Raw genomic sequence first — 22564 nt, 5'->3', positions numbered from 1 at the left:
ATAAAGGAGGTCCTAGTACTGATCCCTGAGGTACTCTATTTTTAAGGCAAATGTAAATGAAGGATGAACTTAATTGTGAATTATAATATCGACTAGTTCGTGAGAAAGTGGCTCAGTTTAAACAAGGTGGCTTCAGATGATTATACACATGAATGATGATTCCTCGTCTCAGTTGTCGAGTTCAGTTTTTGAAGGAGGAAATTCGTGAAAAAAAGATATAAAGGAGGTCCTAGTACTGATCCCTGAGGTTCTCTATTTTTAAGGCGAATGTGAATGAAGGATGAACGTAATTTTGAATCATAATATCGACTAGTTCATGAGGAAGTGTCTCACTGTTGTGGAGTTTTATATATAAAGTGGCTTCAAATGATAATACATATCCAACACATTTGTCAGTAGTATTCTATATATTCTCTTTTCATCAAATTACATGAAAACTAAAAAATAAATTAAGAAGACATGAAAGGTGGAATGTTGTAGTCAGAATCCTGACCAGCACGTAGGTAACCCTCTAATCAAAGCATTCTATGAAAAATGGTGGTGGCCTTCATTAATATCAAAGTATCGCTCCTGTGTGAGCGCCAAACTAGCAATGGCAAAACCATCAGATGCATTACTTTACCTATTACAAAACTGTGACGAAGGCAAGTAACGATAAATGGGAGTAAAATCTATAACCTCTGCTTTTGCATGAAAGGAAATAACACAGATAAATATAAAACAGCATAATAACTCACTTTACAAGGTCCAAATCTAAATGTTTAAATTTAAATTTCCCGCGAAACGAAAACAAAGTTGAAGAATGGATACATTATATGAAGAACACTCAGATAAACAGTATGCCCTTTAATCTTTTAAATAACTACATACTTCATGTCTAATATGTTCCGAAATACGAGATTTTAATCATCTTCACTCGTTAATTTGAAGTACAAGCTGAAATACCAACATTCTTCAGAGAATCACATCTGAATAATAGGCGACGTACTTCCACAGAAAACTTGAGAGCTATAAAAATCTTACTAGGGCAATAAAGGAAATACTTGTACTTGCTTGTATACTGTCTGTTCGACCGACCGTGGTTTTCAGAAGATAGCATTTCAACTCAGCAAATGAATAAAAATTAGGGGAAAGTTAGGAGTTACACCAATTAGTTTTCCATCTCAAAGTCAATATCACTGAGTAAAACCATTAGGCACTCATCACTCTTCGAAAATGTTGCAATGGTAATGTGACCCACTCTGCCAAGTGGTTCAGTGGTATCCAAGAAAGCAACGTGAAATGTTCACTAGTTACATGTTTCAACACTGTGATGACTGAGAATTCTCAGCACAGCCAACGTCAGAACAAAGCTGTGGCAAGTCTTTTATTCCCCGTATTCTGCAAACGAGTCCAAGAAATGACTACTTAGGCTCTTCTTGATGCAAATCTCAGTATTTATGAAATATAATATAATAAAAACAAATACATTATAAAATGCAGAGAGCATAATTCAATATATGTTGTAAACGGTTCCTGAAGTTTAAACTTAAATTTTGTGAAAGTTTTAATGTGTTTTATATTTAATGTACAAGATCATATAATCATTTATAACACTATAATACATTTTGGACTATCTTGGAATGTTAGGTTTATTCACACACCTATCTTTCATAGGTGCATTCACCTTCTTTCCATTTTTTCAAAACAAAAAAAGATTTGACAAGTCATGTTGCAAATTAACTGGTAGTATTGTAAAAAAAAACAAACAGCGTAGTTTTTTATGATTAAATATGAGACCAGTATTATCCTAAAAAAGATAAATGGTGATAAATGGTCTTAGTTGGTCGAGTTTAGGTTTTGAAGTCATTCATAAAAATTAGACATAAAAGAGGGCCTAATACTGCTCCCTGAGATAATCGATTTTGATACCTTGTAATATTTCAGATTAAAACGGTCCCTTAAAGGGATAATAATCTATTTTTTTGACAGTCTATTGACCCTAAAAGTTTGACAGGCAGGGACAGTCTATTGACCCTATTTAATAGGACCATCATAACTTGACATATTTATATAATCGATAGTATTATAGATTATGCAATTCTTGAGTTTATTTGGAATAGAATTATACAAAATATAGGTAGGTTTACACGTATTATGTTATATATTATAAAAACTTGCAAATCGCTAAAAACAGTCCAATGGTTAGAGGGAAATGAGCTACCAGTTCCACGGGTTTTAAATAATTTTTAACAAGTTTTTTGCCCGTTATGAAATTTGAACAAACAAAAGAAGTAGTTGAATTACTTTAAAATGCTATAAAACCCAATCCATGAACGTTTTAATTCTGTAATAAGAATCACATTAATTGAAATATACACACGTCGATCTGTTAACTACAGTGGTCCAACAAGATTTTTTGAATAATAGAACCAAATGCAGTTTTTTTTTACATCACCACAGAGAATAGTGGGGTACTACGAAAAGCTGAATATTATAGATTCGCCGATAACGCAGATCGAGCAGTAGGACAGGTTCGGGTACGTAGATCGAATATCGCTTCATGTATGTGGTTTTACATAATGAACAAGTAGCTCGGATGTTGCTAAAGGTACAAAAAAATGCTCATTGTTGTTTCCGTAAACAAGCGTCGCTGATCCTTTATTCAGTGTACAAATCAGGTCAACTCTGAATTAGTAAATTTCCAAACATTTCCTCCTTTATGGCACAGTTTCCTTAATGACTAATTAACCTTTATATTGAGCATCCTAAACAGTACGATTTTATATCAAGAAAGGACCTTCCTCAACTTTTATTTTAGCTATTAACATAACGTTTTTGGAAATAACTAAAGCACAATGATTAAGAAAAATATATGTTATGTAGTTTTTTTTTTTTGAAAGGATAAAAGGATTTCGGACATTTACTATCGTTATAGGTTATGAAAGGTATAACATAACGTTTCGAGGATTGGAATTTATCCATCTATCCTATTTGTCAGTTGGGGGAGGTATTATTAAATACAAAAATACATAACAGGAAGAATTATTGTATGTATTAATAACTCCCGCATCTGACGAAGAGGATACTCGTAGATTCCAATCCTCGAAACGTTGGGTTATACCTGTTATAACCCATAATGATGGCAATTGTCCGAAATCCTTTTATCCTTTCAAACCTTCCATCGTCAGTAACAAACTTTAAACAAATAATTTTAATCTTAATTAAAACAAATTTCACGTTTCTTAGCAAAAGTATTTCGATAGCATTTGAAATAAAATGTTTTAAAATATGTATTATTTTTATTTATTATATTTATACCATGAAATCTACATGGTAACATCATCACTATTTTATACATTACTTAGATCCAATTATTGCTTTGGAATCAATCTAAACGTGAGGAGATATTGGGTGAAGATCATAACACAAATTGTGCTATTTTTTAAAAATAAGTACACATTTTTGAAAGAATTTTGTATTTTTGCACTTTATATGATGCTTAAGAGAATTATGAATGATTTTGAAAGCTGCTTGTTGAAACAAAATTTAAACAAAAAAGTCATTGCATGTTCAGTCCGTGAGCGGATATAAAAGATTTTAACATTCTGAGGCTTAAACGTCTGTACACACTTATTTTGTTTATTTTTGTAATAGTTGGCTATGAATCAATTAAACTTAATTGGAATTCAAGTTTTTTTTTATCTTTGCTTGTATTAACTTCTTGTTTAACAATGTGCACTCAAATCCAATCAATGTAAATATTAGGCAATTATAGTTAAAATTACTCCTTATATTATGTTATTTTAAAATAATAATTAATTGTGCTTGAAACTTGGAAGTAGTGTTCTGTGAATTTATATTACATACTTGCTTCTTGTAACACAGCTGGTGAAAGCTGAAAATTCCGATTGGCATCAAAGTAATCTTGTTTACTAGTAGTCTACATGAATTGCGTGATAGAAACCCTAACATGTTTTCATCACTTGTTTCCAACAATTTTAAGATATACTGGCTGAACGTTAACGAAGCCTATCACATGAGGTCCTAAGTACAATTTTTATGTAAATGTGACCTCTGTACATACGAAAATGTACAGTTTTATCTGTCTATGTACGCGCACAATATTGAGAGAACGAAATGATTGTAACAAAGTTTAAAAATTTAAACTTGGCATGAATCTTCATGTATACAAGCACCATGGAGTACGATTATGGTGCATGTCACTCCATGGGATTTGGCTGATCGTTATAGAACATTTTTTCCATTGGTCTTATAGGTAACCATGATGGCATTGGTAAAAAAACAGAATAAATGAATTTCCTTAACAAACGTAACTAATAAACTTACTATACGAACGTATGATAAGTTAATACGTGATTTTGTAACCCATGCAGCCTAATTATTATCAGAATGAAATCAGCTATAAACGTGAACCTACGAGTATGAACTTTAATATGCAACTTAAGGGGGTCTGCTGTGACTTACACCTACCTACCTTGTAATATCTTGGAGTAGAACTGTTCCATAAAAGGATAACAGACACTGCTTCACTGGATTCATCTTAGCACGTTTGGTTTTACTGCATTTTTTTGGTTTTAGTCCTTTGAAAATAACATATCCTTTTGTAAGTCTGAAGCAATTCAGCGAATGTCTTGCTTTCCGATTGTTGTGCACTCTATTCTTCATTTCTTTGGTATTCAGTGGAAATCAATCAATGTATAATGGTGTTGTATTCCTAATCATTCCACTAAAATGCACTCGAAAGAAATCGCTCTTTATGATTGTTGCATGTTTTTATGTGTACTTTACAACAGATATAAGGTAGTTGTGCTCGTCTTCTCCTCGGTTTGTTAACTGCTCGTGGTGCTCGTCTTTTGCTCGGTCTGTAAACGGCTCGTGGTGCTCATCTTTAGCTCGATCTGTAAACGGCTCGTGGTGCTCGTCTTTAGCTCGGTCTGTAAACGGCTCGTGGTGCTCATCTTTAGCTCGGTCTGTAAACGGCTCGTGATGCTCGTCTTTTGCTCGATCTGTAAACGACTCGTTGTGCTCGTCTTTTGCTCGATCTGTAAACGGCTCGTTGTGCTCGTCTTTTGCTCTACCTGTAAACGGCTCGTTGTGCTCGTCTTTTACTCGGACTGTAAACGGCTCGTGGTGCTCGTCTTTTGCTCGATCTGTAAACGACTCGTTGTGCTCGTATTTTGCTCGATCTGTAAACGACTCGTTGTGCTCGTCTTTTGCTCGATCTGTAAACGACTCGTTGTGCTCGTCTTTTGCTCGATCTGTAAACGACTCGTTGTGCTCGTCTTTTGCTCTACTTGTAAACGACTCGTTATGCTCGTCTTTTGTTCTACCTGTAAACGGCTCGTTGTGCTCGATCTGTAAACGGCTCGTTGTGCTCGATCTGTAAACGGCTCGTTGTGCTCATCTTTTGCTTGGTCTGTAAGTGGCTCGTTGTTTCTTTAACGATATTGAACCATATTGAACCATATATTGAACGATATTGTTTATTTAACGGTTTTGATATAATTGATACTTTCTGTTTTGAACCACCTCTGTGGGTTGCCCTATAACGCCGAGGAAAGTCACAAGAACCTCATTTGCACTTGTTCACATTATTGTACATTACAGTTTTGTAAAAACGTTTAACCCAATAAATGGTTTGTATTTACAACCTGTTGCACTGGTGCAATCTTTAGTAAAAGTTAGACAGTAATTTCGTTATTGCCAAGAGTCGTGAACTATTCATTTAACACTGTGTGTATGGTATTTTCTAAAATACCCCTTTTAATGTTTCTTTTAACCATACCTTCCTTTTTAAAGTAAGGTCTGTACACTACTAATTGCGGAATTAGTTGAAATTAGTAGTAAATAAGACTTTACATGTATAAATGTGTTATTCTCTACTGACACATAATTCGTCTCAATGCATTTTAATGCAGTATAAAATACCAGTGAGGTGATAGCCTACGGTCATTTCTAAAATCAAGTAGGCTTACACATTAAACTAAAAATAGTTTGACTCAATCAGTTTAGTATTTTTGCCGTATGGAAGGCCAAGCATGTATCCAAACTCACATTTATAATATTACTACGATTATGATTCCTAACTATGAAAATTTCAGGAATACTAAAACATGTTGTATCAATGTTTGTTGTTCCACTTGGTGATTATAATCTTTTCAGGTTACCACCACTCTAGCGTTTAAAGCTAGGTAGTATTAAAATAGTATAAAATAAATAATTGAACATTTAACAAAAACTTTCAAGATATCTAAAAGAAACAAAATGATAATGCCATACATTGGAGTATTCAGGGACCCAATAGCTGTTGATTCAGAAGATATGGACGTACGATCCAACATACCTCATGAATAATTGGGATGGCATTCTTCATACTCCTATCATGAAGAGAATATTGCTGAAATGGTATTGCGAAAGAAATTGGTAACAGCTAGTATCCTATGTTTATGGCAATTTCAATTTGCTCATTTCATGTTTGCCTTCTGATTTGTTAGCTGAACCGTTAGAATTGCTTTAGGTTAGGTTTAAAGTAGGCAAATAATCTTATCGATTTGCTGGATTCAATTTTCCGTTTTATATCCTCCAGATCCATGGGCGTGGATGGAGGGGGAGGGGGCGACCTGACACCCGTCCTGGTACTCTGTTACGTGATCGAGCTGGCAGAGAAAGTGATCATCTCCCTACCTTTCACTCGACCAGGCCATAAGCCACGCTACGGCCCTGCCCTGCCCTCTCGTGCCCCCCCTCTACAACTAACAACGAACAATCGGATATCTGTATACTTCAATACCTCGTCAGTCATGAGTCAGTGTTCGTCCTACGAGAGCGAACTATATTTACCCCTCAAACTATTCACTATTACAATGTGGCGTAGTTCGGTGGCAGTTCAAATTATGTACGGCCACATAGTTATTTAATAATATCTTCGTACTTTTCAATATACATATAGTTAGTTGGATTTTATCTAAATTTCAAACTAATATCTCAAATGTATCAATCTGTAAATAATAAATTTGTGGATGATTTCATTGGATGATTTCAATTTCATTGAAAACTACACTAGATGTTTGGGTATAGTATATCTTTTCTTACACTTCAAACTAATGTATGTAACTGGACTTTAAAACTAGAAACTGTATGTAAAAAGAAATCAATTCAATTTAAACTGTTCCACAACTGAATACCCATTTTCTATCTTATTGTATTGTTATGACCTGCAAATATTTAAAAGCTCCATTGATGAACCTCTTTCAACCAAAAACGTAACATTTACTGCACTTACTGATTTTCCTAGTTCTTGAAAGCCGTTGGTATCTGATTGTAAAACATCCATGGACCAACCTAACTTCTACATACCTCAACACACCAGCTAATGGGCTTACATAATTATGGCTCTATCATACATTTCTGGTCATACTCTGGTCAATTCCACCACAACTCTTAAAATCTGAATTTTTAGAACAACTTGGTCTTTGGAGCTTACAATCTTGTCCGCTTCTCAAATCCTTTATTCATTATATCTCAGCTTTTGGGAATTTCCAATAATTTAATAAGTAGAGTCTCTAGAAATCTTTAACGTAATGGAACGATGTAGCTTCTGAAGTCTTCGTGCCATTTCTGAATTTAATTGAACCTTAAAATGTAGCCAAATATCTGTTTCAGGAATCTTGGCGTCTTTAAGGCCCTGAATTATACTATTAACTAACCTCTAGCATTGTGTAGTCTTTGATTGACCCATAGTATCTATAAGATAACTAACTCAGGGACCATCTCTTGCCTATACGCTCATATCCTCTTAGACCACATTACTTCTTAGTCTCTGGCTCTCAGGCCGTTTCTGGTTCACCCATTCATAGTGAGCTCATCATCTGGATGTTTCCTGCGTAAGGAAACTCGTAATTTCTGATATGTTCCATCATTTAAGTGCTTTCGTTCTCTGAAAAATACTGACATCAGGCTTTTATCTGAGAACACCTAGTCTCTGGAATAAATCCTCCTCTGTTGAGAACTTCCGGCGTCTATACGCTTCAGACACCGTAGCTATCAGAGACCGTGAGGTGTCAGATAAGGCCAAGTGCTCCCAGAGGCTGGGCGTAAACAGAGGACTGAAGGTCAAAGAGGCAACATCTAGAGGCCGACATCATTATGGAGCAAACATTTCAAGAGATGAAGAATTCCGTATGCTGAAAGCTCTAAATATGTGCATCCTCTAGAGGATAGAAACTATAAAAGGCCGGGATCAATTATAGACCGAGAGTTTTCTATAGTTTTTCTTAAAGCCAATTAACAATTACGGGTACGCTCATAATAATACATATAGGCTTTTAAACAAAGATAGTGCAAAGTTAAATTAATAATCTAGCAAGAAAATGAAAAGTAGAAATCATTCAAGTAGGCAATAATTTTTCTACGAGACACACTGTTCCCGATGTTGGCTGGTTCTTCACGATAGTGCTGACTCCACGAGTCAATAATTACAACATGACTTTATTCATTTGGCAGCTGTAGTCAATTGGTTAACTTTTTGTGATAATTTTATATGAATGTATTGCGGCCCTGCACGCAATTTGCTGCCTAATAACAGGGAACATCAATAGCTATGTCCTTTTTTAATTGCATACCAAAGACCCCACAGGTAAGTGTGCATGAAAGATATTAAAATTTCCTTATACATTCACAATAATTGGGATTAAATTTTAAGAGCAGTGTTTGACAAGTCAGAGAGTGAAACAGTTTTTATAAATACAAAATAAATCAATCGCATTTTTCTACAACATATCATGGTATTTGAAGAATAGCTCCGACGATTCCAGTCAAATCAAATCAAAATCCTTTATTTCTCATTGACATTAACATGTATGGTCAATATGTATAAATAACTAAAAACTAAAAATATTCTTATTAAAATTATTGTTATATCTGGTAAAACTACAAAATTAAGAAATATATTGAAAAACAGTACTACTGATATTTTTACTTGCAAGGTTGGGTGGGGCACAAAAATTCAGAGAGTGAATAAAAACAGTTTTTTACAAGAACGTCTTTTAGCTTTTTTTGAAAGATGCAAGTGAAGTGCTGGCTTTTAAATAATCTGGCAATCTATTATAAAATGTAGGTCCTAAATATTCTATTGATTTGCGGAACGTATTATTACTATGGTGGGGTACTGTTAAACTATTTTAATTTCTGGTGGGATGTATATGATTGTGGGTAGGAATGTGTTTAAAAGTGTAAATTGAAGCGGAATAAATAAAAATGGAGGGGAGGGTTAGTATACGTTCTTGGTGAAACACTTGCCTACAGCTCTCCAGGCCCCTCAACCCAAACACTACAACGAATAGCCCTCTTTTGCAATTTGAATACTCTTTGTAACAGAGAAGATGAAGCAGTTTCCCATGACATTATGCCATATGACATCACGGGGGAAAAGTAACCATCATATACCATTTTCAGTGCAATACTTTTCAGGAAATTGGAAAGACACCTTAAGGAAAACAATACAGAGTTGAGCTTAGAGCAAAGGGCCTCTACATGCTGACGCCAAGAAAAACCAGCATCCAGATGAACGCCCAAGAAACATACTGAATCAACCTCAATGATGTCAACCTCGTCTAAAGCAACAAAACCCTTAGAAACTGTCTGAGATCGAAAGTGAAGAATGGATGTTTTGTCAACATTGAGGAATAAATTGTTGCGAATGAACCAAGAGTTCATTTTTTCGATTGTAGCGTTTAATTGAAGATTTAACGCTATTGAAGAGTCCAGTTAGTCCAGTTACACTTGAACTATGTGGAGAAACCCTAAGTCCGTAACTTTATTAGCGATAGCGCTTATGAGTAATAGGCCTACATGATATCTTTGCAACGGAAGAAAACACTTCACGTATATCAGATACATATTTTTCAATGTTCAAGGTTAAGAGAATCAGATTTTTGGGAAATCCCAAGTGGCTCTTATACACAGTGGTGGTTTGATATTATAGACATATAAGGTGTACTAACACGGTGATCATAAAACCAGTGCTGTTGGTAACACTGATAAATCGCATTGCATCCAACAAACGCATAGTAAATAATTGCAGTGAAAGATAAGCTTTAACCTTCATTCACTCGAAATATCTTATGCAGTTTGACTTTACTTCTGAGCGATAGACTATACAGTTTCCAGTCCAACCTGAGTTTATCCTGATGGCCCTATATGGTTACATCTGAGCCAGTACAAGAGAGGGTGCTACATGTATACAGTTACTTGGCGCTCGCAGCATGTTCCCGCCAGTATTGCGCGGAGGTAAGGATGACATTCCCGCGCTATTGCTCCGATTTGGCGGGAAAGGCATCCCGTTCCCACACTGGTACGTTATTATCGTATATATACATATTGATGGTGGCTTAGGCAACATGATTTACTGCGGGCTTGGCCTGCCAAGAATTCCATTGTTGCGAACATCCTTTCCCTACCAGAATGTGGATTTCACCAGGTTAACATGATTATTAGTGGCTGAGCGTTAGCGAAGCTTGCCAACCGAGGGGCAGAACAGTTTTTTCTGTCTTTTTGTCTCTGTCTGTATGCAAGATATCTCTATAACAAACTGACATCTAGAATTAAAATTTTTAATGATGCTTCATTTCTACATAAGCAATATCAAGTTCAATGATGATGCACGTGACTCTATGGGATTTGGCCAAAAATTAAAAGACATTTTTATATAGTAAACATGATGGCAATGAGAAAATCGCAGAATAAATAAATTTGTAAAGATATTGACGCAATTGTATGACATTTTAAAATGCGATATAGTAACACACGTGGCCTAATGAAATGAGCAATGGAATTGAAATAGTGCATAAAATTCTTAGCGAAGGCGTTACGTGGCACGTGTATTCATGCCTCGTAAAGTACATGTCTAGTACAATAATTGTGTTATACATTTAATGTTTGTGGACACGCAGAAATGACATGTTATTAAAATTCTTGGTTTAAAGTTTGTTATTGGCGTTGGAAGGTTTGAAAGGATAACAGGATTCGGACATTTTTCACCGTTACATATAACGGTGTAGAGGTATCTTTTTGTAACAAATAACCGATGGCAAATGTCCGAAATCATGTTATTAAAGCTTTGTCATTGTAGGTTGTTTATTTTAAATTTTTGGGCAATTTAAGCAATAATTACTTTTATTTACAAACATCCGTTTATTTTAAAGTTTTTTGTTTGTGTACATCGAAGTTGCATAACCAGAGAAGATTATAAAGTTTTTTTTTTAGAATGCCCAAATTGTTTATAAAAATATAATCAAATGAGAGCTTTCCGAATCCTTCACCATTGCTTTTATTAGCAATATCATTCGATTTAAAAATGCTGAAATATTTGATAATAAGTATTGTTGCTTTTATTAGGTTCGAAATAAAATATTTTACCAACCGAGTTTTGTAATCTAATCTATAGAAATTGTGTCTTTCCATAAAAGTAGTTTTATGTTGGATTTTCATTAAGATAAGAATTTAACTAATTCAACGTTACAATCTGCGAAATTAAAGTCTACTTTATTTAAAGCCAATTGCATTACGAATTGTTATTTCATTGTTATTTTTTCGAAGAATTGGCTCACAGTTACTACTAACAATGCAACAATTGTGATTGTTTTGTACACAAAGCTATTTTCCTTGGTGTTGAATTATTTCTCATACCAACATTAAATCTTTCTGATTCATCAACCAAGGTGTAAGACTATAATGTCTTGGCTTCATGGGTAAAAGCCAAGCTCAGCTGACATTTACACTGTTGTGTGCATAATATATAACGAGAGATTACGTTATTACTACGCAGCATTCCATTTATATTGAATTTTATCCCCTTCATGGAAAATATCTTTGTCAACCGATATATTTCTGACCGGCAGTTATGTAAATAATTACTGGTTCGTTACCATAAAATACTACTTTTGCGAAAACAACACCTTTGGTGAATGATTTGATCAAAGAATCGTATTTTTCTTTATAATATTCATACTATTCACTTTATATTATTCATATTAAGTTATTCTTGCCTTTAAAAAGTGTTATGCATAAATAAATTGCAACGATTTATTTGAAGTATACAATTCTATTAATGATATTATTGTAATAAGTTATTCCTTTATATTTTGGGTAGCATCTTGTTATTTGAGTGATTTTGTTACTTATTATATTATATTACTTAATCTCAACGAATATTCATGAACCGTTTATTTCTTTATTTATCTAAATATAATCTAAATAGTCGATAATGCAAAAAGTGCATACTTGTACACACAGAACTACGAATAGTCTTTAAAAGATGTAACAAATAATTGATATTTCAAAGAAAGGTGTCCTTAATGTTCTCTCATGAGATGGCAAAGACATGATGTGATCATTATTATGCGTAATGTATTGTTACACAAGAGGACACGTACTCACAATTACGGTCACACACCATTATCATTGTAGTGCACTGGTGCTGGCATCATCATTGTATCTAACTGACAATGACGTGTCAACTGACAATGATGTGTCATCAAATGTCAATCATCGAAAAGTAGCTCAAGTACTTAGGTAAATTCAGACCTTTTATATTATACATGTGCATGTGTATGTGTGTTCGCCCAATGTGTATATTTTTATGATATTGTAACCCTATTACAAAAACATCATAATAATATAGTCATACGGTGATAGGGATTCACTTGAGTTCAATAATAACTCGAATGATTAATATGATTTTGGGACAATTAAGAACCACTACTCTAACACCATAACTCAGTATCAACTTACTGTACTTACATACAAGTGCAATCGGAAAACATGGCTTTATGTTATTATCCCTGAGTAAAAAAGCATATACATACACATAATATATAATGATTTCAAATGACAACAATAAACCTTTATAATTATTAATCGTCAATGAACACTAAACAAGAGAATTTTGAGTTTAGCATCAGTCCACCTTCCTTTTATTGCAGCGTCTGGTATCTGACACTGTCGCAGACTTGACTCCTGGAATCTGGAGTCATGTTCGCCTGAAGAGATCCAAGGAAAGTTGATGACAAAGAAGCCCAAAACATTTACATTGTTTCGACATCAGAGACACCTATAAATAGGTAAAGTGGTAATCTCATTGTATCATTAGGTACACAATTGAGTGCACTATGATGTGACAGACACGATCTCTAAGCACTGTGGAGCAACCGAGTTTTCTAAACTCAGTTGGAAGCTACGGTAGGAAGTGTTGTTACGATTGAATTTTGAGTTTAGCTCCAGTTCACCTTCCTGTTATTGTAGTATCCGACGCTGTCTCAGGCAGAAGTCTTAAAAAAAACCTTTAGACTAGTTTTTGCTTAAACTATGTTTATAGCTTGAGAACCATGCCTTTGAAATAAATAAGTTACAAAATAATAATTTCGAAATTACCCTTTGTTATTATTATGAGTTTAAAAGTTGATTTGGAACCCCGTCGTTGAAAAGGGTGAAGGGATTGTCAGAGTGGACGTACATATTCTGGAACATTGTAAAATTTTATTACATAAATCACGTGTCAAACTCACGTTTCAAATTTTTTCATTCTTTGTTTGAAGTTATTTATGGAACCACACTTTCTTGCAACTACATAACTGACCTACTAATCTACTTGCTTTCAGTTAGTGCTTTCTGGCACGAACGGAAATTAAACTAGGTTCGTGCCATTCATACATTATTGCCTTTGGTATTCAAAACTAGACTTTAAAATCTAATCACCGCAATAGCTCTGCCAAAATAAAATGTCGACTCCATGACCAGCAAACATTAGAGTTTTAACGGGCGAGTTGAACTTTTACTATTTATTTGTGCACGGCCCTGTAGAGGTTTAACGGCATATTATATAAGAACGGTAAAGCGAGTATGGAAGGCTTCCATCGTTGCAAAACTCTACGTCGCGTCGGGGATGTGGAATGGCAGAGCCAACCTTTCAATAGGTGAAGGTCTCGTGCTCGAGCCATCCCACAGAACATTGCGGGACTTGAGGGCTTTCACTCTTTAGTAACGTTTGACAGAGACAATCACGAACGGCAAACACTCCATCTGTTGCCCTTGCAAACCCGAGGAATTCGATTCTGACCGGTTTCAGTTCTGTTGATTATGACACTGGTGTGGTATCCGTTAATGTACTGTATTTGGTCTTACGTTGTTTATACTGTCACTGTTTAGTAACGTTAGACAGAGACAATCACGAACGGCAAACACTCCATCTGTTGCCCTTGCAAACCCGAGGAATTCGATTCTGACCGGTTTCAGTTCTGTTGATTATGACACTGGTGTGGCGTCCGTTAATGTACTGTGTTTGGTATTATGTTGTTTATAATGTCATTTTAAGGTAAATAGACACATCAAAAAAGTAAATACAAAAGATTGTGTGTGTTTACTTTTGTGATGTGTCTGACAGATATAGCCTATCGAAAGGCCTCACAAAAAATAATAAAAGTTTTAAATATTGGTTTATGTGTTTGAATTAAAATAAGTTAACAAAGTAGCCAATACAAACTCCATCTTCAACATTACAACCCATTCTGGAATCAAAAATATTTCTTTAGTGTCCTTTCTTAGTTCACTTTATAATCGAATCGAAGGAATATTACAGTGCTTTCTTCCCAGGCATGTGAAGAAAGCACCCAGTACCATTAGTCTGCAGACGGATAAATCCAATAATTTTAAATAGGTCTATATTATTTGTTCGCTAATGTGCATACTAATGATGTTGTTATTTAACATTGAAACACCAGTAAGAATAAAATTCAGAAATGTAGGTTTCAAAATAAAATTGTTTTAGCATCACTGAAACTGCAAAAGTGGCTTCAAAGCTAAAACGGACTCTAAATTTAATATTGTTCCTAAATTTAATTATTTAAAAGTTTATATTTTTTTTTAATGCAGAATCTATGTTTTGTACTTAATTTCAAATAAATGCAAAATCCAATTTATTTATTCAAACAATGTGGCAGGCTACGTACAAACAACACTCCACAGATGACCGCAACTTTACGTGTTCATATAATCACATTATATATTCACATCACGCAACTTGTATATGTGTGAATAGTCTTATCACCTTTCCCTTGTCATGGAATCACGCGTTGTGACATTTTAGTACCTCTCCACAGCCTTGACCTAGTGCTTGGCGACCTATCAAACTCTCGAGATTGTAAAGGTCACACGTCAAAACCACGTGGTTCCATAGTTATCACGACTTTTGTCCAGAGTATTCCAATGATTCTCTCACGTTTTGACCCGAGGACAGAATCGATTAGATATTAGTCCTGCAGATCGTAAGGAGAGGGTCAGGTCCTTATCACGCTATAAAATTAGGATTTCAATCAGTAATAAAAATAAAATATATGATTTCAGGAAATTCCAACGTAATACAAATTAGCCTACACATGCTTTGTATAGTATTTTATCAAAATTTTAATTCTATTAGTTATGAATCGACAAATAAATTTAATTCATACAAACTATACGTACAACAACGGATGAATAAAAAAATAGTATATTTGAAATATCTAACGAATAGTGTAGTTCAATAATCCTATATCTTCATATCAGTGCAATGGTACGGCTGCGGCTATGTAACCGACATGCCACAGTTTTTATTCTCGGAGAGTCAATACAAATTTGCAAATCTGTTCTGACCACTCCCCCTTAAAACGTTTAGTGTTGCCGATTTAATTGTCATATACGGTGAAAGAATTCTCTTAAATGATTAGACGAATACGAGGAATCACAATTTTACGAACTATGAACTTAGCATTAGCAGCAACATATAGACAAAAACATTATCTCCAGATTAAAAAACGAACCCATAGAACGTTAACGCACTTACGATGTAATAAATGATGGCGCTCAATGTAATTTTGAAATTGAGGTAAACATATTTTAGATACATATTATTACAGTATTCATGGTTAAGACTTTGAGATGTTAAGCGAAGTTGCGTATAGTTTTTATTTTAGGCTTTTCGCGTGTATGAGCACTTCTTTATCGAATTAATTATATTTCCGAAGCCATGATTGAGCTTGCTTTGTTGTTCCAATCAAGAAAATATGTGCAGGCGCAATTATGAGAACCACAATTCGGCCAAAAACAAATAAGGTGGGTTTTATAACATTCTTTATATTTTTAGCCAACTTAAGACAGTAATTTTGATATCTGCATTACTCTATTGAGCAAGCACGGGCATAGTTGCTTTAAGTATATAGATACCAGTTTGTACAAGCATTGAAAGTGACGAAACATTGACTTGCTATTGCAACATCATATTCACGTGTTTGTAAAGATTTCAGTAATCTGTCTGGATTGAATCTAAAGAGCAGAAACTAAGTTTTATGAAAACTTAATGTTTATTGATAGAATATCTGAAACCATTGTGAAAGGACTCTAAGGATTATTTGGTTTACTGTTTTCCTATGATGATTATTTATCATTTGAATATGATGATGATTAACAGAAAATAAATAAAACAATGGTGAGCAGAGTTATAATAAAAAAGCTTCTACTCTACATGGTGTCCAAGAATTAACGAGATATTTTCAAAAAATTATACACCCTTAACTGACATACTGTACCCATCTCTTGAATTACATTAACCTTATATTTCTTGGATTGGTTACTATTTTAAACAAGTGCAGTTTTACGATGTTAAGATAAATATGACAGACCGCTTCATATATATGTTGTTTAGTTTATTTTCCCTTTTGGAAAGGTGGATATTTTGATTTAAAACAAGAATGATCAGATTATTAATTAACAAACCTGAGTTCGTAGAAACCCTTTCAACCCCTTTTTTCCCTTAACTTTTTCAGTTGCAGTACGTACATGTAAGTTATCTTCTAACTGCTTAGTAGAAATATAGAAATTTCTTTGTCTATCACTGCCAATTTTGGACTAAAATTGTAATGGAGACAACAAAATCTGATTCCCCGTGGCATTTCCGATTCTAAATTCATTATCTTCCATAACCACAACAGCTTTCCTTTGTACTAATTATAAGTTATTACGGATATAAGTGTATCATTCCTTCAAATTAAGTCCAGATTTTCTACTAAATTGATTTGTATTAGCCACTTTCTAACATATAAGTTTTCCGAATCATACATTTTTTAAATATCGCTTACGCCATTACATTCTTGAAAGGCACAATCCAAATAATTAATACTTATTGGTGGACGAGACCATTAAGATTGATGTTTACCACGCAAATAAAGCTACAAATAATGTTGTTAATCGTAATCTGCCGCCTCCATAACCATTAATCTTCGACCTAATGGTTGGTCTCATTAGAAAACCCACTTTCAGCGATTTCGGCGAGGTTGCAGCCTTGATGGAGGGGCATCACAAGGAACTCGGACAACCTAAAAAATGCCACTCTTCGGTGAATACGAATAAGATATTACAAAACTATTACGTTAAAAGAAAACCCTTAATGAATCCAGCATACTAATTTTAAATTGCAAATAATATAAGTAAGCCACAAAGGGGCACAAAGATAGGCAATTTTATATCAATAAAAAAAACAAGTGGTTATAACTGGTATTACAGTAAGTTATAATAAAGAAAGTTGAAAGATAAAATTTACTTGTATAAAGGTATGGATGACAATAAATGTATTGTTACATCGACAATAAATAACAATATCAATATCTGGATTGAAAAGTTATTCATAAATTGTGCGGGAATAACGATTTATCCGTCGAATCGTGAAATTTCAGGATTTCCTTTTATGAAACGAAAGGGCTTTAGTACGTTCAGTACTAAAGGTCATGAACGTTTAAATATTCACAGTACTCAATACATTCATTTAAAATACAAAAAGATAGAGAATGGAAAATTTACTATGATAGATGCAATCAAATATCCATAACCAAGTACAAAAACACGGCAATACTTACATCCAGTGATCTAGTTATCCGCTAAAGAAAGAAAACAATTATAAAAACTAGTACGGTAGTTCAAGAATGTGCAAGAAAAATCAATGATGTCTAAATATAAACATTCAATAGTTTTATTCCAATGAAAATAAATGTTTTAGGTTGAGTTTTAGTTAAAGTTAACCGGTGTTAATGCGTTCTGAACTTTACTTAGTTATGCTGGTAAAGTTAATCCTGGTCTTTAGGGAATCAGCAAGACTCACAGAAGAGAACTCAAAGAACTATGAGATGGTCCAAAATTAATCAGTGATATTTAGGCCAAAATAAGTTTTGATACCAACTAAACAGTCAATGACAAGTAGTTTCACTTAATCTACTCACATTTAAAGCATTGGTATTTTGTAATAACTACTTTCTTAAATTTATTCGGAACAAAAGAATAAGATTGTTCAATGTAATTAATCCTTGAAATAATGCCATTCCACGAATCCACAACTGGGATCCTTCGATAGCGATACACATCGCTATACAACATTCTGGAGCTGGCGAAGGAATGTGAGTTCACGGTTTCAATGTGCTAATGGAGTCGCTTGAGGAAGTTATAACAAAAATAACCAAAAAAGTAACTAAATAGACATACTGAGCATATTCACACACCTTTAAAAAATACACTAATGATTTAGTCCAGATAAAATGCTGGATGGTTGAAAATAAAGTGAAACCACATATTCTACAGGACATTAAAAGGTCAGATCTACACCTTTCTGGCTGAAAGAACAGATAATTATCGCTTTTACTAGTAAAAGAACTATGGCAAAATACTTGGAATAAAATTACTACGCTGCAAGGCACACCAAAGCATATTTATGGAATCGCTGATGTGAAATTTTATCATGGTAAGGTTAAAAAAATATTCAATTCAAGGTCTTACATGGAGGGGACTGCAAAGAACACAATATGGAGAAACTGATTTCACCTTGTACCAGCATATCTAAACTACACACTAAAAGGATGATACTGCAACAGCAACGGAAAGCACAAGAAGGACATCCTGAATCAACTTTAAGAACTGTACCTGAAACTGATTTCAACTTGTGCCAGCTCCATATTTAAACCACAAGCACGATACCTCAACAATAACATAAAGCACAAAAGCACATCCTGGATCAACTGCAAGAACTGTACCAGAAACTGATTTCAACATGTACCAGCTCCATATCTAAACCACAAGCATGATACCTCAACAATAACATAAAGCACAAAAGCACGTCCTGAATCAACTGCAAGGGCTGTACCAGAAACCGATTCCAACATGTACCAGCTCCATATCTGAACCACAAATAAAAGCGTGATACCTCAACAATCATATAAAGCTCAAGAAGCACATCCTGAATCAACTGCGTGGGCTGTACCAGAAACTGATTTCAACATGTACCAGCTCCAATATCTGAACCACAACTAAAAGCGTGATACCTCAACAATCACATGAAGCTCAAGAAGCACATCCTGAATCAACTGCAAGGGCTGTACCAGAAACTGATTTCAACATGTACCAGCTCCAATATCTGAACCACAACTAAAAGCGTGATACCTCAACAATCACATGAAGCTCAAGAAGCACATCCTGAATCAACTGCAAGGGCTGTACCAGAAACTGATTTGACCTTATACTAGCTCCATATTTGAAACAATATGAAATACCTGCACATTCTGTTGACCAAACATGAGAGGCAATCCAATAGCCTTATCAGTAACCAACCTGCACCATGGTTGGCAACAACACCCTCTCTAAGAACTCCTTTGAGAATTGAGAACACCAATGAAGACATGTTATGACAACCCTTTCAGCAATCTATGATAACGGTTAAAACGTTAGTGGTTAACATATTTCTATCCTGAAGATGTAGCTAGTTTTTAGAGTAGTTTAAATATATCCGTTTATATTCATCCACTGAAAATATTCCTCAGTTTTGAGGTTATGTTGATAGTAAAAGTATTTGATTCTTGCAGGAAATATTTACTGCTATCTACTATTGTTTCAATGGCACCTGGAATAGTAGTCTAACGAAATAGTTCAGAAGACTTATTTCTACAGAAAAGCAACAAAATATAACTATTTGACCACCAAGAGTAACTCCTTTCTAAGGAAGTACTCAAAATAAGGTCCAAGTATGTATGAATGGATGGGTGGAAGCTACAGAAAGTGGCACTGCAGTTAAGGTCCGGCACGCGTGAAGCCCTACACGTGACGCTGGTACACACGTGCCTAGAGAAAGCGACACTTCCAATTTCCTCTGACTAATGACCTTCACTTTTTGTCCCCTGCCAAGTTCACGCATGGCACACTGAGGATTGTCTACAACCAAATTACAAATCAAGAGGCCATGTTATTTTTTTTTCATTTTTAAGCTGTAGTGTTTGCGTCGAAAGTGTTTGTTGATGCATTCACTTAAAATACCTAAATTTACGATCTCTGAAATATTTTGGGGTAAACTTTTAATCTTGAAACTGTTGTTGTTTAAGTCAAACTGTTCTGGATTTTTTTAAATCTTCATCAAATAAAAAGGAACATTACGTGTCTATATATACAACTAATGTTGATACATTTGGTTAAGTGGCTAAATATATAAACACTACTAAGAATATTATCCTTTCCTTTATACTATATCCATAATGATTCAATGAGTTCCGCAAATTAAATAAAACATTCTTTATCATACCAATATTTATTCAATTACAGACAGTCAATTGCATTCTTGGCAGGAAGTAATTCCAATGAACTTGTTAGAAAATAATTTTACATTTTTAAATATAGCTATTAGTAGCTTTAAGGGTTTAATCATCGTTGTATTCAAGTATGGTAGTATGCACTTTTAAATGTGAATTTGAATAAGCAAGGGATAATACACGACTAAATATTTATCTTAAGTAAAACAAACGAAAAAGTTTAAAATGTTTAATTTCGTTGTAACAGTTTTTACAACGAAGGTGAACTTTCACTCGTTTAATGTTAAAATAATAAATACCATATGTTTTAACTACCATTATTCGTAAGTATGTAAATATTTTATACCACTGGGGGATTTTGTCGACCTTAAACCGCAATGAAAACCGAATGTAAAATTCTACTAGGATTCATTAATATTTTAAAGTAGCAGCTTCAAAGGTAATTCAAAATTTGAAGTCAGTAGCTCTGTTATTGTAATACTGACATATACATCATATTAAAACTTAGGTTGTAATTAAAACTTAGGTTGTAATATGATCGCAATCAAATAATAAAAGCAAGGATGCATGGAAGCTAATAAAGGAAAAGTACAATAGTAGCAATGCTAATAATAACATTTCTGTACGTATCAACGACAGAATAGAATCAGATAAACAGGAAGTATGTAAATATATTGAATAACCATTTTGTATCAATTGGAGCTAATTTAAATGAAAAATCAACTGAACCACCACTTAATAACGATCATTTCTTGGCGAGATTGGAATATCCCTTCTTCTTACATCCTGTGAGCCCTGCTGAGTGTTGTAAATGCCATCAAAAATGTTAAAAAAATAAGAATTCAAGTGTGGAGCTGATGACATATCCAATTAGATTATTGAAAGGCTTGTTCATATGCCAATATGTAAACCCCTGTCTATTATAATAAGCTCTTCTTTCCAGCAAGCTACTTTTCCATCTTTACTAAAAAACTAGTTTAGTGATACCTGTATTCAAAGGAGGGGGAACAGTACGTCTCCTTGACTGTTACCGACCAATTACACAAATTTCAAGTCTAAGTAAAGTATTTGAACTTATTTTTTTAAATAGATTATCACCGTACTTGCTCACAAATAATATCCTAACAGCAAGCAGTTCGGTTTTTGTCAAGGGCCGCTCTACTGGTGAGGCATTGGCGACTTTTATATCCCATGTGGTCACGGGACTGGAGAGAAGACAGCGGACACTTGGTGTAATGATGGATCTGACTAAGGCGTTCGACTGTGGTCAGTCCTGACAGACTGATGGAGGGTTTGCAACGCCTAGGTTTTTGCAAATGAGATACTGAGGTGGCTAGAGTCGTATCTCTAGGATCGAAAACAATTTGTCAAACTCAATAACCACTGCTCGGGAACTGATTGAGATTAAATTTGGAGTCCCCCAAGGATCAGTACTTGGACCAATTTTGTTTAAACCTTTACATAAATAATTTAGTGCTCACTAATAAAACCACGAAAATACCGTTTATGTACGCTGATGATATTGCCTTCATATTTTCTAATTACAGTACAGAAGAACTCGAAATTAACAGTAAACGTAGTCTTATCACAGGCCTATCAATTTCTAAATAATCTGAATTTACATCTTAAATTTAAAAAAAAACACAATGTACAGAATTAAAAAAAAATAATCATCTTCAGCCTCCATGTGTTGAAAATAAACGAAGAAAAAATAGAACACCAATTATCAGTAAAATAATTTAGGGACTTCAGGTGGACGATGACTTGACTTGGCGATCCCACATAAACTTTGTGTGTGCCTCTTTGTCTTCATCGTCCTCCTGATCTCCCATGTTGCAAAATATCGCCATGTTCAGTTAATTAAAAATAATATATCTTTGGTTTGGTAGAGTCACGGGTTGCGGTATGGACTTCTGGTA

The 22564-nt window shown here is 34.3% G+C and overlaps 1 protein-coding gene across 1 annotated transcript; it reads right to left on the bottom strand.

Annotated features, from left to right (window-relative positions):
- Window positions 1–4776: 4776 nt before the first annotated feature.
- On the bottom strand, window positions 4777–6376 carry LOC124365401 (histidine-rich protein PFHRP-II-like). Its single transcript, XM_046821380.1, has 2 exons — window positions 6347–6376; window positions 4777–5358 (listed from the first exon to the last, which is right to left on the bottom strand). The coding sequence occupies exons 1-2, from the start codon at window positions 6374–6376 to the stop codon at window positions 4777–4779; spliced, it is 612 nt and encodes a 203-aa protein (XP_046677336.1).
- Between the last annotated feature and the right edge of the window lie 16188 nt (window positions 6377–22564).

This window comes from Homalodisca vitripennis, chromosome 6, assembly GCF_021130785.1.
Source record: "Homalodisca vitripennis isolate AUS2020 chromosome 6, UT_GWSS_2.1, whole genome shotgun sequence".
Lineage (NCBI taxonomy): Eukaryota > Metazoa > Arthropoda > Insecta > Hemiptera > Cicadellidae > Homalodisca > Homalodisca vitripennis.
This window is presented reverse-complemented; position numbering and strand designations above follow the sequence as displayed.

Bases quoted from the DNA above. Each gene is read 5' to 3' on its own strand.
- LOC124365401 (XM_046821380.1), bottom strand. From the start codon at position 6,376: ATGAAGAATGCCATCCCAATTATTCATGAG. The intron at 5,359-6,346 runs GTATGTTGGATC...AGCCGTTTACAG, and splicing joins CCATCCCAATTATTCATGAG to ATCGAGCACAACGAGCCGTT.